Source organism: Oculina patagonica, chromosome 4 (assembly GCF_052425735.1).
Source record: "Oculina patagonica isolate OP01 chromosome 4, crgOcupat, whole genome shotgun sequence".
NCBI lineage: Eukaryota > Metazoa > Cnidaria > Anthozoa > Scleractinia > Oculinidae > Oculina > Oculina patagonica.
The window spans coordinates 21,516,411-21,533,380 of NC_135761.1; the positions used below are offsets into that span (position 1 = coordinate 21,516,411).

Genomic DNA, 16,970 nt, shown 5'->3' on the forward strand with positions numbered 1-16,970 from the left:
ATCAGAACCACAGGTTTCAAAGAAACACTCCTTTTAACAGTTTAATATAAAAACGGTTCAGAGCCCAGAAGCACTCAGTAGCATATTTCTAGAATCGTGGCTGCCTCGGATACATCATACCGAATTGAGTACTCTTCCGAGTAACAGTTGAGAAAAAGATTACTGGGATCAGTCAACGCAGTGTTCACACGATCTTTCTGCAGGTATTCTCTCTGTGCATTTTTGAACAGACCTCCGTTAGTTGCTTGTTTTCCCATTTCAGACCAAGTGATGTTCTAAGTTAACAGAATTGTTCCGGTTTTGTCCATCCAAAATCACTCTTGAAAATTTAAAAAAAAACGAGTTCTCAACAATATCATTATAAATGGTCTGAAATGCAGCAACAAACCTCCCAAGCAAATGAGGTCTATTGCTGGGACGCTGATTCGTATTTAATCAACTGGCCTAAATAGGCGCGATCTAGGACCTCTGAAGTTACAGCGGCGTCTGAATGCTTTTCTTTTTCTCGGATACTCAAAGCTTTCCTCAAAGATTCCATGGCACCGCTGAAGTCACCCATAGACATCTGCGCTTCACCAAGGCAGTGGTAGCTCAGTGCTGTGTCTAAGTGGTCACCAAGAAGTTTTGATCTCAACGCTGACGCCCTCCCAAGGGACCTGACAGCTCTTTTAAAATCACGCATCTTAAAACATATGACTCCAAAACAGTGAAGGCTTTCAGCTGTATCCACGTGTTCACCTAATAGCTTCAATCTTATGGTCCTGGCTTCACGACAAGCATCAAGAGCTTCCTTGTAGTTCCCCATTTCAAGGTACACTGTACTTAGGAGTTGGAACGCAGAGGCGGTGTCTTCATGGTCACCGAGAAACGTTTTTGCTAAATCGGCAGCGTTCTGAGAATGTTCTCTCGCAGCTTCATACTCGCCCATCCGATAATACGCATATCCTGTTGAAGTGAGGCTTTCGGATGTGAGGGCGTGATCATCTAAATGTCTTTTTCTAAGCTGTAAGCCCCGTCGATGCGCATTAAGAGCTTCACTCAACTCACCCTGTGCAAGATGGTTCGCCCCAAGTCCGTGGTAAATAACAGCGGTATCCGCGTGATCCTCAATCCCGAACAATTTCCTCAGATTCAAAGCACTTTGGAATGCCTTCGCAGCCTCACTGTTTCGATTCATTCTGAAATACACGTTTCCTATATTCTGTAGACAGTTCGCTTTGTCAACGGAATCGCCCACGTGCTCTTCCCTTATCTTTAGAGCCTGCTGATATGACTCAAGTGCTCCACTGTTGTCACACATCAGCCAATAGCAACAACCAAGATGGTTGTAATTTGTTGCGATTTCAGCGAGGTTCACGCCACAAATCTTTTCCATTGCCTTAAGAGCACTTTTGATTTCTTCGCAGATGACTTTGAAATCGTTTGTGTGTCCAAAAGTACCGCCATCGAGATTTTTGGGCATTTCCAAACAGAGCGCAAGTGAGTCGATAGTCTCTCCGACCATGTTGTTGCCGTACGTTCCGTCCTTGTTTTCTTGTAAAAGTCGTCTTCTGATGTTTAAAGCTTTCTTTAAACAATAGAAAGCTGCATCGTGGTCGTTTAGTCCTTTCAGAGCTAAGCCGCGAACTAAGTAAGCCTGAGCTGTGCGTTTGTCAGGCAAGTTTCCTGGTGTCTTTTCAAGTTTGTCTGTTATTATTTGAAAGCCTTCCGCTGCTTCCTTAAAACAGTTCAAACTATATAGCACCTTGAGACAAGCCTGTAGTATCGAAACATGGAGCATTCCTTTGCCAGATAATGGAAGAAAAACTTTGTACAGTCCAACAAAATGACGGGTCATTAAAGATAGTTCAGTTTTCGCCTGCTTTCCAAACTCCAGCTTCCTGTAAAGCGCAGATAATTTTTTAGCCATAAGTAGAAAAAAGAACAAATCTTGCTCGACAATACTGACCAAATCTGTTGGTTCATCAGCTGAAGAGCTGTCTCGTAAGAAGACATAGCGAACCACAGGGCTCAACGATGTAGACTTACACTCGTTGCTACACAAAGTGTCAAACTTAGATGCGTTTTCCTTGTCACCTTTCTTTCTGTAACAAACTGCAAGTGCATGATAGGTAAGTACCTTAACAACTTTTTCGTCGCTATTACTACCATTCAGACGATCTACAGAAGTTCTTAGAGACGATATGCCGTCGTCAATTTTTCCACATAGCAGCTGGTGGACGCCAAGATAGCATAAATGCTTCGCTAGACAGCTATGACGAATGCTAGCTATCAAGGACTCGTCCCAGCCTTGACGGCTTACGTTTAACCCTTCCAAGAAGCCAAACGACTTGGCAGCAAGCAAGTTGCATTCATCATCGCGACGTTGCCTTTTCTTTGCTTCTTCTACTGCGGTGCAGTAAACCCTGTCGAAAAACTCATGGGACAGTACAAAATAAAAAAATAACTCGGCCTTCGACAATACTTCTACAACTTTGGGATAGATGGCGTCATCCTTTGCTCCATTTAAAAGAGACAGCAGGATGCTCTCCCGCTGACCAAGGAAAACAAGACATGCGTCATTAGAATGACCTGTTAGAAATTTTTCATTAGCCTCACCAAAACTAGTGATCTGATAGTCGTAGAAACGAAGTTGTGCTGCATGAAACGTGGTTTGAATTGTCTGGTTAGCTATTCTTCTTTCGTCAATGAAGGATCGCAAAAGTGAATGAATTGTGAAGGATTCGACATCTTCACTACAATCTATTAAAGATTTTCGTTTCAGCGATCCGATCACTTTCTTAGTTAGTCGGGCTGTCTTCAAATCCAAAACAGCCATGGCCTCCTCTACTCCAAAGCTGTTAGGAAAAACTGCCAGTGACACAAACGCATCTCTCTCGTGGAAAGTAAGTCTTTCAAATGATTTGTTGATTATGGTTTTCAGTCGAGCATCATCGGAAAAATGTTCATTGTCCAAAACCTCAACAAGAGGCGAAATATTTAATTCTTCTAAGAGCTCAGTGATTGAAACATTTTCTTCCATCATGATACTACACATCAGTCGCATTGCCAAAGGAACGTGTCCACATACCTTTATTATGGAACTGCAGTCATCGTCTGAGACATCTGGCAATTGGGACTTTACTAAGCTGACAGAGGATACTCCATCCAGTACACCAACTCTTTCTTGATGGATGGAAATCTTAAGGCTCAGATAGTCTAGAGATTCACGAGTCGTGAGAAGAAGCTTGATTTGACTGCATTGGGCAAGAATCTCCTTCGTAAATCCGAGCACGTCTTCATTCACTTTGGAATCTCCAGATTCCAGTAAGTCGTCAGCATTATCCAAAATTAGGACAAACGGATTCTTCAGTTGTTGTAAACTTTGGATGAGCCAATCAGAGGGTGAAACATAAAACGCCTGTTGAGCGTCTGTAAATATACTTAAAAGCTTTGACACTAGATCGTCTTTACTTTTCATTCCGCGAAGGGATGTAAAGTAGACTGGAATCTTCATCTCTTTCAAGTGATGGGCTACTTTAACAGCCACTGACGTCTTTCCAAATCCCGGTGGACCCCAGACGTCAACCAGTCGAGTGTCCCCATTTGTTAAATGATTTAAGACTGCTAGGCACTCTTCCTGGCGGCCAACAAAGTGTGGTATTTTCTGTGGTAGGCAGGAGACGGGAACTGATGGACCTTAAGTAAAACCAAATGGGTTAAACGATGCCGTATGACCGACAGCTCTATGACAGAATACTTGTCGATCTTACAATTTGCCTGTCACGGAAGCGTTGGGTTGCAAGCTCAGTCCAAGAAATATTACCTATTGTAACAGGAACAATCGCCACGGAATTAGATTGTCTTCCGACCTAACGATTATTAAACACTTAGCTTGGGAACAGACTCCCAAGTGGGGTGAAAAAAAAAACAAATTTACAAAGCGAAGCTTGCCGAGCGGGGCCTATGGGGGAGAACAGGGCGCGGCGAGGCCACGCTCAGCTCGCTTCACTCAGCAATCACACTCTGCAGCTCCACTCAGGAGCCTGTTCGCAGGCTATAAACACTTTGATAACAACACAACACAATGACAGCATTCTACGCTGGACTTCGATGCAGCCCGTGGTTTCTAGCTAACTACATCCCTCAACAAACATCAAATTCAATAGAACCCGAGAGCGAGCAGTGTAATTGTGAAAGCATATTCCATTGGCTTATTTACGAGACATGGAGAACACATACACAAGACTACTTCACCCAGACTACAAATTAAAAGGCAAGTCTGCGTTTGATCCTAGTGGCCCATGATGAGGCCGGAGCTTATCCCTGTTTTAGTAGCATGAAGTGACTGGGAGTATTTCTACTTTCCCATGGATGGGCTTTTGGTCCATCCACAGATGATCAAAGCGTACTTTATGAGTTTGTATGGATTTTAAATTGAACATCTTAATAAGCGTTTGTATGGATTCGAAAATACATAAAAATACCTCATCTTTCCTTTGGAAAGCATCAATAAGGCTTAACCGACTTTTAAACAATTTTAAACAATTTTAAATCCATACAAACTCTTATAGTACGCTCAGTTGGTCACCTGTGGTCCATCACAGGGTTACTCTTGGCATTCAACTCAACACCTGGGTGGAGAGAGGCACTATGAGAGTAAAGTGTCTTGCCCAAGAACACAATACAGAAACCCAGCCAGGGCTTGAACCCAGACTGCTCGATCCAGAGTCCAGCACACTAACCGTTGAGCCACTGGGCCTCCCACCCACACCACAAATTAAAGCTTACCTTTTAAGTTTTCCTCTTGCATTGCTCTCTTTATGTCTTCCTTTAATTCCTTCACTACTGACCCGACATCTTCCACTTGTGTCTTCACATCTTTCACGTCAGACCCGACATCTTCCACTTGTGTCTTCACATCTGTTACGTCACTTTTCACATCTTTCACGTCAGACCCGACATCTTTCACTTGTGTCTTCACATCTGTCACATCACTTTTCACATCTTTCACGTCAGACCCGACATCTTTCACGTCTGACCCGACATCTTCCACTTGAGACTTCACATCTGTCACATCACTTTTCACATCTTTCACGTCAGACCCGACATCTTTCACGTCAGACCCGACATCTTTCACTTGAGACTTCACATCTGTCACATCACTTTTCACATCTTTCACGTCAGACCCAACATCTTCCACTCGTGACTCGATGTTGATAAGATGATCATCGATCTGTTTAAATTTCACGGCAGCATCTTTTTCCCTCTTTAACTCGTCCTCCACTTGTTGAAGCCTTGCTGTGGGAAAGTCTTCTTCGCCCAGCTTTCCGATGTCATCAATCCTCGTGCTGTCTTGTCCTAGTGCAGAAAAGGCATCCTTTGACAACATTATGTTATGATCAAAGGTAGCCTTGTCGATCTTTTGGGTGCTGATTTGATGGCAAAGCGTGTTTCGTAGCAAGCAAAGCTGTTCCAACGCCAAGGCAAACGTCTCAGCTGTGTTGCCAGTGGGGCTGATCACTGAGTGGTGAAATGTCCCAGTTGATAAACCACGTGGTCTCACATACAGTTTGCCTAACGTGCCAAAGGTTTGAGCAAAGAGAGTTGCTTGGAATAAAGCTGTACAGTCCCACTCCTTACGGGATTTGTTAAGATTTGGCACTTTCTTCGCACCACCTTCTTTTCCAAGGAACATGTTTAGAACCGTTACAGAATCGTCCCATTTTGGTACGTGAGGTGGAGAAGCGACCTTTGTGTCCCACATGCAGGCAAAGACTTCACGCAGGGCGACTGGAAACTCATCTATAACAACAGTAGAAAACTTGAAAAAGTTCAGTTGATCAGGAGAAAATGTCATTGTCGGGCATTCAAATGTCTGCAAGATCCTTCAATGATATTGGTAGCACGGTAAAAGTCAAGTAGTCCTTTTTGAAAAAGTCTAGTTAAACCAAACGTCAGACCATCTGCAAAGGAAACAGTGTTTTTCAAAATTTACTTCAGTGGCAAACTACAAAGTGATGCTGGAGTAGGCTGACCTTTGCTATTGGATGTGGCGATGACGTGATTTTGAGTGTAATTTGGAAGGACAAGTATAAGTAGTGTATTGTAAGAAAATATTTTTTAGTAAAGAAACATTTGTTTTTTACGCTAAACGAAGAAAATTGTAACCACGATGAATTTAGGGAGCGGTCGTTAATTATTGGGGAGGGGGGGGGGCGGCGGCAAATTTGAGGGGAGGGCTAAGATATGGGGAGGGCCAAATGTTTTAATGGACCCACGATATGGGGAGGGTCACAAATTTTTGTCACCTGTTTTAACAAATAAACTTTTTAAATATTTTAGGCTACTTCAATTCACCATCCATCTCCTTCTTGGTAATGCCCCTTAACCAGCAAACAGCGCGTGTTTATCAAGCTAAATCTTATATATCTTGAACGTGACTCATTGTGAAGATTTCTGGAGTGAGCCACGCGCTTCACAATATGACTAGAATGGTTGACTCTTTCAACGCACAGTTTCTGCAATGAGAACCACTTTTTAACCATTCATGCTGCAAGTTCCCTGCGAGGAACATTTCTTTACTTATTTTACTAGCAAGTTAGCTGCTTTGACTATTTTACTAGCAAGCTAGCAATAGGCAATAAAAGCTTAATAATTCTGATCTATCCGTTGGCGCTCAATTGGCTTTTAACGTTTGATCACGGTTGTTTTTCATTGGTATTAATTGATTACTTCTTAGCATGTTAGACATCCATAGATGCATTTGTAGTCTTTTCAGAAGACTTTGAATAAAAATTTTCCTCAGGAACCCCTAGCCTTGTTTATGTTAAGGATCAACAGCTGTTTGGTTCAGGCTTCTCAACTAAATCTCGAGCCTCATGCATTGAGCGTGAGACTCGCGCAATCAGTTGCAACCTACATACATAAACTCACACTGTAATGATTATTTCTTGCATGATATTATTTTGATTCAAACAAACTATTTTGATCATATCTATTTATATCATGATACATTATTATTATTATTCGCCTTAAGGCCTGGCTAAACAAGGAAACATTGTTGTGGAAACATTGTTCCTTGTCATGTTTCCTAGGTGGCTTAATTAGCGGGGAGCAAGGAAAATGTTTTGCTGCCCGGGTGGCTAAACTAGGAAACAGTGTTCCGGGAACAAACTGCCATGCATGCGCATGAACTAGTCAACATTGTTTCCTGGGTGGCTAAACTGGGCAACATATCGGGAGCACAATTTGTGTCCGGGAAGCAAAAATGTTTTTGACTTGGAGCAAACATTTTTTGTTTTTGCAACATATGTTTCACGCGTGGCTAAACTAGGAAACATTTGCGACCGCAACAACACTGTTTCCTAGTTTAGCCAGGCCTTTATGGACCGGTCATAAAGTACATGGGGGTGGGCTATGATTTTTTTCTTTTTAAGTACTGATTTTCAGTGGCCCGCCCCCCAATTATTTGACAAAATTGAAGCGGCCCACCCCATGATGAGTGGCACAGAAAGACCTAGTCGCCCCCCTCCCTCAACCAACTACTACTACTACTACTACTACTACTACTAATAATAATAATAATAATAATAATAATAATAATAATAATAATAATAATAATAATAAAAATAATGATAATAATAATAATAACATCTTTTATTAAGACACGATAAATTTAAAAGCATATATGTGGTCGTGTTAATAGTTGGTGGTTTTGAGTCAATAAAGTTTGGTACAAAGCAAAGTAGGGGGGATCTGGGGGATGCCCCCCCCCCAGGAAAATTGAGATTTTTAGAAACTTAGAAATACTACTTTAGGCATTCTGGCAGAATATTTGTACCATTGTAGATGAAGCACAGTCACTTTAAAGGGATACTAATAGTTGGTGGTTTTGAGTTAATGATGTTAGGTATATAACAAAGTAGGGGGTTCTGGGGGAATGCTCCCCCAGGAAAATGTATATTTTTGGAACCTCAGAAACGCTGTTTTAGGCATTCTGATAGAATTTTTGCAATATTATAGTTGCTGTTTAATAAACAATTTTACCATGACCCACCCCTACTGCAGTGCATTTTTTTTCCTGACCCACCCGTTTTGACATGTTGAAAAACAGTGACCCACCCTCATTTTTTCTTAGCCCCCCCCCCCCCACCCCACCTGTACTTTATGACCGATCCCTTAGAAACACACTATTTTGCTACTTTTTTTCTCTTTTACCTGCTTCGAATAGCTTGGACAGCTGAAAAAGTTAAAACAGGAATCTAATTAAGAAGCTTTTCTGAAAGGGGCATCATATTGCTACTCAGAATCGTAGAAAAGTGATTTAAGAGGATAAAAAACTGAAAATTTTTGGGGGGAACATACCCCCAGACCCCTCCTGAAAGCAGACAACTTCCCTAAGAACTAGTGAACTACTTTCAATGGTTTTCACCTTACTGTGTTTATTCTTTTATGTGCTCATTCAAAGGACAGAGGTGGGTGGGGGGGGGATTTTTTGGTCTGATTTGGGGTGTGTTGCAATTTCTGGGCTCCAGTTTGGGAGAGGGTCACAATTTTTGAGCCCACTTTTTCAAAAATTTGCCAGCCCTCCCCCCAAGTAATTAATGACTGCTCCCTTAATTAGCATAGATTAATTTATCCAATTTTATTCCTCTGCTCTTTAGGGACCGGTCATAAAGTAAGGGGGGACATTGGCTTACATAGGGAACATTGGCTTACCACTTCAGTCAGAAACTCCAAACAATTTTCGAGATCGAAAGTTTGAGTCAGTGTCCAAATCCCTGAAATGCTCTTTTAAGGCACTCAATTTTGATTATGAAAAATACGTCATACACTCGAAACATTTTCAGACACCTTGAATTTGGTCAGACCATTCTCGTACCTCGAGTCTTCATTCCTTCTCTGGTCAAAGGGAACAAAGACCCTGGGTAGGAGGATGTGGTCAGACATACTCCACTGCACATTGTAAGACCATGGAGATGGAGGGTTCGATTTCTGTCGGGGTCTCTGCTACTTTCTCTTTAGGGACTGGTCATCATAAAGTACACTGGGGGTGGGCTATGAATTTTTTTGTTTTAAGTACTGATTTTCAGTGGCCCACCCCCAAATTATTTGACAAACTTGGGGCAGCCCACCCCTGGAGTGGCACAGAAAAACCTACTGCTCCCCCCTCCCCCGAGATCAAAAGTTTGAATCACATCAGTGTTAGAATCCTGAAGTGCTATTTTTAGAAATTCTGGTAGAATTTTTGTACTGTTGTAGATGTACATAGTCTCTGCAGTTTAAAGGGATGTACTAATAGTTGGTGGTTTTGAGTTAATTATGTTTGTACAAAGCAAAGTCAGGAGCCCCCCTTGCATCAGGAGCACGGTCAAAAGCCCGGTAAGCCTGGCAAAGCCCGGCCTGGCCGGGCTTTCCGGCCTTTATGCCACGCTTGCCAGGAAAAAATTTAAAGTTAGATTTTTTGAAACTCAGAATACTATTTTTGGCATTTTGTTAGAATATTTGTACCACTGAAGATGTAGTCTCTGCAGTTTAAAGAGATAACAATAGTTGGTGTTTTTTTTGAGTTTATGATGTTTGATACATGGAAAGTAGGGGGTCTGGGGGAATGTTCCCCGGGAAAATTAAGATTTTTAGCACCTCAGAAATGCTGTTTTAGGCATCCTCATTAAATGTTTGCATTTTATAGTTGCAGTTTCATGAATATTTTACTATGACCCACCCCTTATGCAGTGCATTATTTCTCCTGAGCCACCCTATTTGACATGTTGAAAAATAGTGGCCCACCTCCAATTTTTCATAGCCCACCCTCTCCCCCCCCCTTGTACTTTTATGACCGGTCCCCTAACACTTGTGACAACAGAAATTATGTTTTTTCTCAGTGTTTGCAAATGTTGAAAATCTGAATATCTCTTGTGTTTGATATACCTCATTCCATCAATACTTGAATTTACAATGAGTTGTATGTATTTGTTAATTAACCGCAATGCGCGGTTCTTGCTCTACTCGTGGTTTCGTCGTGTTGGTATCCAGACCCACTCGGCCAACTCTAAGGCCATGCTTGGAATCACGCATATGAATCATTGACCTACTAAAGTTTTTACAAACATTTTACTTGACAGGAGCTGTGCTACTAAATCATTCATTAACATTTCTGCGCTCTATTTAGCGGGAAATGTACATTTTTGTGGCATTCAAGTGTTTGAATCAGAGCAAGTACAGAATATTCACATTTGATTCTTACATGCTAATGAGAATCGTTTTAACGATTCTCATAAAGATTCTCATAAAGTATATTGTTTTAACGATTCTCATTAAATTAGCATTTAAAGTGCTACTGTGATGAAATTCGTATCTTTCCTTTTGTGGCCGTTTTAACATATTAACAAGTACTCTTTATAAGAAGAAAAATGCTTTTTATTTTTTTCAAATATCTCTTTTCTTTCCAGAGATATTCAAGGTTTTAGAATATGCAAATTAGCAAAATGATGACGTCATAGACTCAACCAAATTTTCATCCAATATGAAGAAAGTGATATCTCAGCCAATTTTTATCACAAGTCTCTGATTTTTTGCAGTAGCCTTCTGGTAGTTGTGTTTCACAATTTGAAATTAACAGTTTGGTTACCATGGTGACATACTAGGTTCCAGATCCCCTGGATGCTAAAAGCTTTTCTGGCAGATTCTAGCATTCCTTTTTGATATTTGCCAATGATGCTTTACATGGGTGATTTGGCAAGCATATGAATGAATTTGGTAGTCGTCTTGGCTGGGTTACATTTTTTGGAACTAAAAAAAATAAAATATTAAAAATAAATCGCAGGGGACTGGAAAAGAGTGGGTTGCCATGGTAACGTAATTTTATGCCAACTAAAAGTGTGTTCTCTGTAGAACTATTAGACTGCCAAGTTTCATTGGTCTCTGCAAAAAAATGACTGAGATAATTCAATTTTTGTACTTAACATAAAATTGGGTTGAGAAGATGACGTCATCGGTCCTCTAATTTGCATATTTTGCGACTTTTTTAAGCTTGAATATCTCTGGAACTAAAATAGATATTTGAAAACGGAAAACGCCATTTTGAATCTTTCGTTAAAAACTCCATAAAACGACTAAAATATCAAGAGGTGAAAATTTGATCACAGTAGCACTTTAAAAATGCTAATTTAACGATTAAATTAAATGTTAATGAGGATGAACAAAAAAGAGAATGCACGGGTGGCTTGCTGATCAACTAATAATTTTCTGGTATTGTTGTACTATCTATTGCATTTTAATATTGAAAACAAGTTTAAACCGCTAGGTATATAGATTGGGCTGTCAAAGGATCAGATTGCACCCTCACCCTGTTCAGTAAAAAAAGTTGTTGAATGGTACATTCGCAACTTTGCAAGATGGCAAAACTGATATCTTTTCTGCCAGCCCGAGACATTTTTAGCCTTGTAAAAAGAGATGAAGACTTTGAGAAAGCGTCCCAGAAATATTTGAGACAATGGGACGGATGAAATATGGCTTGAAAATTATGCGAAACATGGTTTTTGAGGGACTGTTCACCACCACTTAAAAATAAATCAACAAAGTTCAAGTTCTGTTTGCTGTCGGCATGTGAGACATAGGTAGTATGAATTGAGGTTTGTGAAATCGCTCTATTGTAAAACTGTAATTGCTTTGACATCTTCAAGCCATTTTTGTAAGTACACTCGGCTTACGTCATTCACAAAACTATCTCTTCGCTTGGCCAGACCATGTGTCAGGCAATGTTGAAAATCTATAAATCTCTTACCAATGAAAACTTTATGAACATACTTTGGTCTTTATTTAGCTTGTTTAGAGTTAACTATACTATTTCTAATAATCTTAACTGCTGAAATGACGCCAGTCTTTGATTTAGCAGAAATCTGAACGGCAACAACGTAAGCTTCGGATTATGAGACTATATCGCGTGACAATTGAACAATTGCGATGCTAACAATTGAACAAATCGCGTGACGTTTTTAGTGAATTTTTATATGGGCACAATTGCGGTAATTTGTTTGAAAGCGCGTTTAAAACGTTCAGGAAGTTCTTGTTTTATTGCCATTTAATTTGCTCTTCGTGATTGATGGTTCCTTTACGTTCTGGAAACTTCGAGCGTGAAAGGGATTTCCCCGAATGAAAGTGAAAGCGGAAGAGAAACTCGACATGTTGACGGGAGATTAGGGCCATTCCAAAAAAATTCACACCCCCCCGTTAACGAATTTTTCTTAAGAGGTCTAAAATTTGTCGGCACTTTTGATTCTTTCTGAGGGGGTAAGTAAAAAATGAGCAAAAAGTGGTCTTTTTTCTGATGGGGTTAAGAAAAAATCGGGTGTTTCTGAGGGGGGCATCATGTCGGCACTTTGATCTTTTTTTCTTAGGGGGTAAATGTTGACTTACCTCGTCAACAGGGGGGGTGTGGATATAAAATGGAATGGCCCTTACTGTGAGAAATCTGTGAGTTTCAGGAACACAAGCCCTGCAAAATAAAGTTGCTTTAACTTCCTTTAGTGTTTCTTTCAAAATCGCAGAATGGGTTATGGTACTACAATTGAATTTCACACTGAAACTTATGTAAGAATTTGATATTTAGGAAATATTGAGCAATCGGATGCAAAGCGAAGAACAGGCGATTCGTAAAGATTCCGAAGCGCCTGGTTTAAAAAGCCGTCCTGTTTTCATTGTCTTTATTTTCTTATGTTCAATATATTAGAACTTTTGTTCATCAAAGAATAAGCGAACAAAATAAACAGAACAACGGAAATTATTCAGCGACACCTAAATAGGTACCGGACATAAATTTAGTCTATTTCAACACGTACGTTTTGGCTCATCCAGCGTCTTTAATAACGTTGTTTAATTGTAAATAAATAAGCTTTAATTAGGAAGCAGCATTCCAAAGAAAAACAGGAAAAAAGGCTACGAAATAGAATTATCGTGCTTTACTTACCAATTCATTTTGTAGCTTCCTCCTTCAGCAAATTTTGTTGCTGCATGCCGTGCGTGATCGTGATCATCGCGTGACTAGAATCCTCTGAAGTCATCCCCAGACCCCTCACCACCATCGGGGCGAAGAAGGTAGGCCTTGGCGGATTGTGCATGATTTTTGGCATAATTGGAGCAAAAACGCATAATTTGTTAACCAAGCAATACCACGGCATAATTAGCAAATTTATGCACTATTTGGAGCAAAGATTCGTAAAATTTAGTAAATATCGTGTATTTTATACAGAAAAAAAAATTAGGTACTGTAGTATGTTCTTGCAATGCGTGTTTTAGCTACGCTAAAAGTAGTACTGACAGCTGACGGCCGAGACAAACTGCCATAAACACACAAATAAATTAACCACAACAGTATATTTGAAAAGCATCATAATTTTTTGTTTAAGTACAGGAAATCGTATGAACGCGAGTGCATTACGTGATCTATGGGCACGAGTGATGTTTTAAAAGTTCTCAAAATTGCCCGAGCCGTAGGCGAGTGCAATTTGAGAACTTTTAAAACATCATGAGTGACCATAAATCACGTAATGCACGAGCAAGTTCATACGATTTTTTATTTATTATGTACTCAAAATTACTGCGTCGCGCTATTTGCACGCCATGCGTACCACATGAAACGCTTCAATGGTTTCCCAAATGCTCACATGTTTTATTTGAACCAATCAAAAAATATCATGTTGTGACAAGGCAAATCAAGCGTGAAGTTTTGAAAAGTTTCTGAGAAAATATACGCTTACAAGCTGAACTCAAAAAGCTAAATTTCAGTTGTTAAAAGCGACAAGAATACTGGTTCACTTATCTCTTTTCAAATGTTCCTGAATGTTTTTAATCTCAATCGGACTCACTAAATAGCATTCGGATTCACAGACTTAGGTGAAGTGCACTGTCCTTGAATCACATTAAATGTGACTTGGCAGTTGTGAAAATTGTTCACGGTGTAAGCATGGCTGCTTGTGTTCACCTGTTCACCTCTTGAAGTTGTAGCGGGAAAAGACGGCATTGCGGGTACACCTGCGAAACTGCTCGAAGCTGCTGACTGTGGAGGCATGCTGATAATGTTGGAGAGTTGTTGCTGTTCCTTCTCGCTACCTTCATCGTAGTCGTTAAGAGATTTCTCGCTTACGTGTCCAGTCACCTGGATTATCGACTGCCTCTCGACGCTTGCTGCCCTCAGTTTCTTTACAACCGTCTTCCTTGCGCTGTGGTTAGTCAATCTCTTCTTGCTTTTCTCTAGAGGTGTATTCTTTACAACGCTCTTCATCATGTTGTCGATACTGTTTACGCCGAGGCGCTGCTTTTTGTACCAAACATTTGTTTTGGGGTTTTCAATTATGGCAAGGTAAAAAGGACCTTTTTCTCGCAGCTCTTGAGGACGTCTACTGAGGTATTGCTTCAGCAACTCAACGGGACATCTCTGACCGCCAGTAGCGAACATTTTTGGCAGAACACTACGATGTTTTGTGTTAAGTCCTCCCTGCCTCGTTTTTGTAGGATTCTCTTTAAATGTGACGTACTCTGTGCCGCTGTCGTCCACACAAAAACTAAAGTCCTCGACTTCCATTGAGTGGTGTTCCTGTCTTCCCCTCAGGCCAAAATGTTGAGTCAAGAGCCACCACATCGTCTGGGAAAGAACTCTTGGGCTGCAGTCACCGAGACTTTGTTCACTCCATAGCATTTCTTCTTCCTCGGTTGTCAGTGCGTTCGCGGCGTTGGGTCTTTTGCCTTTTCCTTGCTGTCGGAGACACTTCACTTTTCCTTCAAGTACCAATTTGGACTGATGGAACTCTCGGTCTCTAATTATCGAGTACTTGTAGCTGTGTTCTTTTAAATAGCGGTCAAGGGCTGCCAGCATGGATTTTAAACTCTCAGGTTCGTATTCAAACCCGTCTGTTGTGCGTATTTCTGTGTAGAAGGTTTGCAACATCTCATCGAGTTGTTCGTGCTCGTATTCTTCCATTTTTGGGTTTACTTTTCTCTCTGTTGTCCATGTTTGCCAAACATTCAACCAGGTCTGTGTAGCTTTCAACGTGTTTTTGTTTCTCGCATTTTCCTTAAGTTGCTCGACGATATTTTGGTTTGACAAAGCAAACCGGCTGTCCGCCATTTTTTAATTTGGTTTTCAAATTTGGCGCTTCCCCGGTGTTTCCATAGCAACTTCTGTATTGCACTCTATAACCCCAATTTGCACTCTATAACCTATTTATGCATTCGTCATTGACCAATCAAAAACGCGGTATTTTGTTGAGTATATAATACTTATCATATGACCCGTACGGACCCGCGCGCAATTTCCTTGGAAAACCATATGAAAAAAAAGTCCAAGTTCCAACTCTCTCCGAAAACGAAGAAAAAAAGTCAAAACTTCTCACCAATGAAGAAGTTCACAATTTTATTAGAGGCCAACAACAAGCAAGCACTGTCAAAAAAACGAGCTATGACATGAACGTTTTTCAAAGATTTATCAGTGAATGTGGCGAGAGACGGAAGGTCTTCGAAATTCCGCCGGATGAGCTGGACAGCCTCCTATGCAATTTCTATATCAACGCAAAGAAAAAAGACAACACAGAGTACGAACCTGACACGATGTCCTCCTTCTCGCGAAGTATCCAGCGATACTTGGATGACAACAACGCAAAGATAAACATCCTGAAGGACCGGTCGGTATAGAACGCAGACCATGCAGACTGCAGACCGTGCAGACGGTGCAGACGGTGCAGACCGTGCAGACTGAGTAATTTTTTTTTTCTTCCTTTTTTTACATTGTGTTTCACAAAACTTTTCACGAACGGTTTCCGAAGTTCGTTTGAAATTCGCGAAGTTCGCTACGAACTTTAGGGGGAATTTCATTATGTAGTTGTCAATCAAATTACGAACTTCGCAACGAAATTGTGAATTTCACGTGCAGCGAAGTTGAAAGGTTGAGGAGTTCGCAAGTTGAGAAGAAGTTCGTCCAGTTTGTTTAATTTGGTGAAATGAATCCGTTCACGGTACAAGGAAAGGCAATTTCAAGTCCAGGAAGGCAGGACATCAACGGACTAAAAAGCAAGGCTGCCCTGAAAATGGTTTGTGAATGTTACAACTGAGTTTTCCCAATGTCACCCGACACCCGACTAAAAATAGATTACAAGTTCTGCCGTGTGCAGTTTCGAAGGAAAAAATTTCAACAGATGAACCGGTTTACATATAAAAAAAACTGTTTGTGTGTGCCGTAAAAATCTTCTAAAGAGAAAAAAACGTTTTCCTTCTTGAATAAACATCAGTTTGGAAAATCTGCGGAAAACCAGAACTTTTCAATTCCGTGTTGTTATACTTCTGTGTTTACACAACACGCAAGTCACGCCATCTGTCTGTTCGTGATAAACTCTGTTCCTCTGAAATAATTTATACAGTCGAAGCTCTCATAAGCGGACACCCTCGGGACGCGAAAAAAGTGTCCGCAACTGGAGCTGGCCGCTTACGAGAATGGTTCTTGTAAGCGGCCACTAGAGGTGTAGGGGATAGATGGCCGCTTACGGGAGCTTGCCCAGCTAACATAATGGTAATATGCATGTTGGTGGTGTTTCGAAATGTAACCGGACGTGGATGACGACAAAACAAACACTGAAATATGGTACTGTAATTACAGTAAAATCATTGTGACGAACGGCGATGTGAAGTTGATTGATTAATATAAGATACAGAGGTTTTTTATATGATTTTTTTTGCGGTGTCCGCTTACGGGAGCTTAAAAACAAAGAAAAAGTCTAAGTCGTAATCTCGGAAAGTGTCCGCGGCCGCTTACGGGAATGTCCGCTTACGAGAATGTAAAAATACAGAGTTTGTATGGGAGTAAAAACGGGGTTTCTAACAGGGTGGCCGTAAGTAGAGCTGTCCGCTTACGAGAGTGTCCGTTAAGAGAGCTTCGACTGTATTTGCAAAAAAAAATAAGCTTTGGTTAAATTTTTTTTACTAATAAACAACACTTGCTT

The 16,970-nt window shown here is 40.7% G+C and overlaps 1 protein-coding gene across 1 annotated transcript; it reads right to left on the reverse strand.

Moving 5' to 3' along the window:
- Positions 1-272: 272 nt before the first annotated feature.
- Positions 273-13,003, reverse strand: LOC144651644 (uncharacterized). The gene is made up of 3 exons (XM_078511589.1): positions 12,950-13,003; positions 4,771-5,945; positions 273-3,678 (listed from the first exon to the last, which is right to left on the reverse strand). Exons 2-3 carry the CDS (start codon positions 5,837-5,839, stop codon positions 407-409), a joined length of 4,341 nt encoding a protein of 1,446 aa, XP_078367715.1. The 5' UTR covers positions 5,840-5,945; positions 12,950-13,003; the 3' UTR covers positions 273-406.
- Positions 13,004-16,970: the final 3,967 nt, after the last annotated feature.

Bases quoted from the DNA above. Each gene is read 5' to 3' on its own strand.
- LOC144651644 (XM_078511589.1), bottom strand. From the start codon at position 5,839: ATGACATTTTCTCCTGATCAACTGAACTTTTTCAAGTTTTCTACTGTT. The intron at 3,679-4,770 runs GTAAGCTTTAAT...GTTTTACTTAAG, and splicing joins GCAAGAGGAAAACTTAAAAG to GTCCATCAGTTCCCGTCTCC.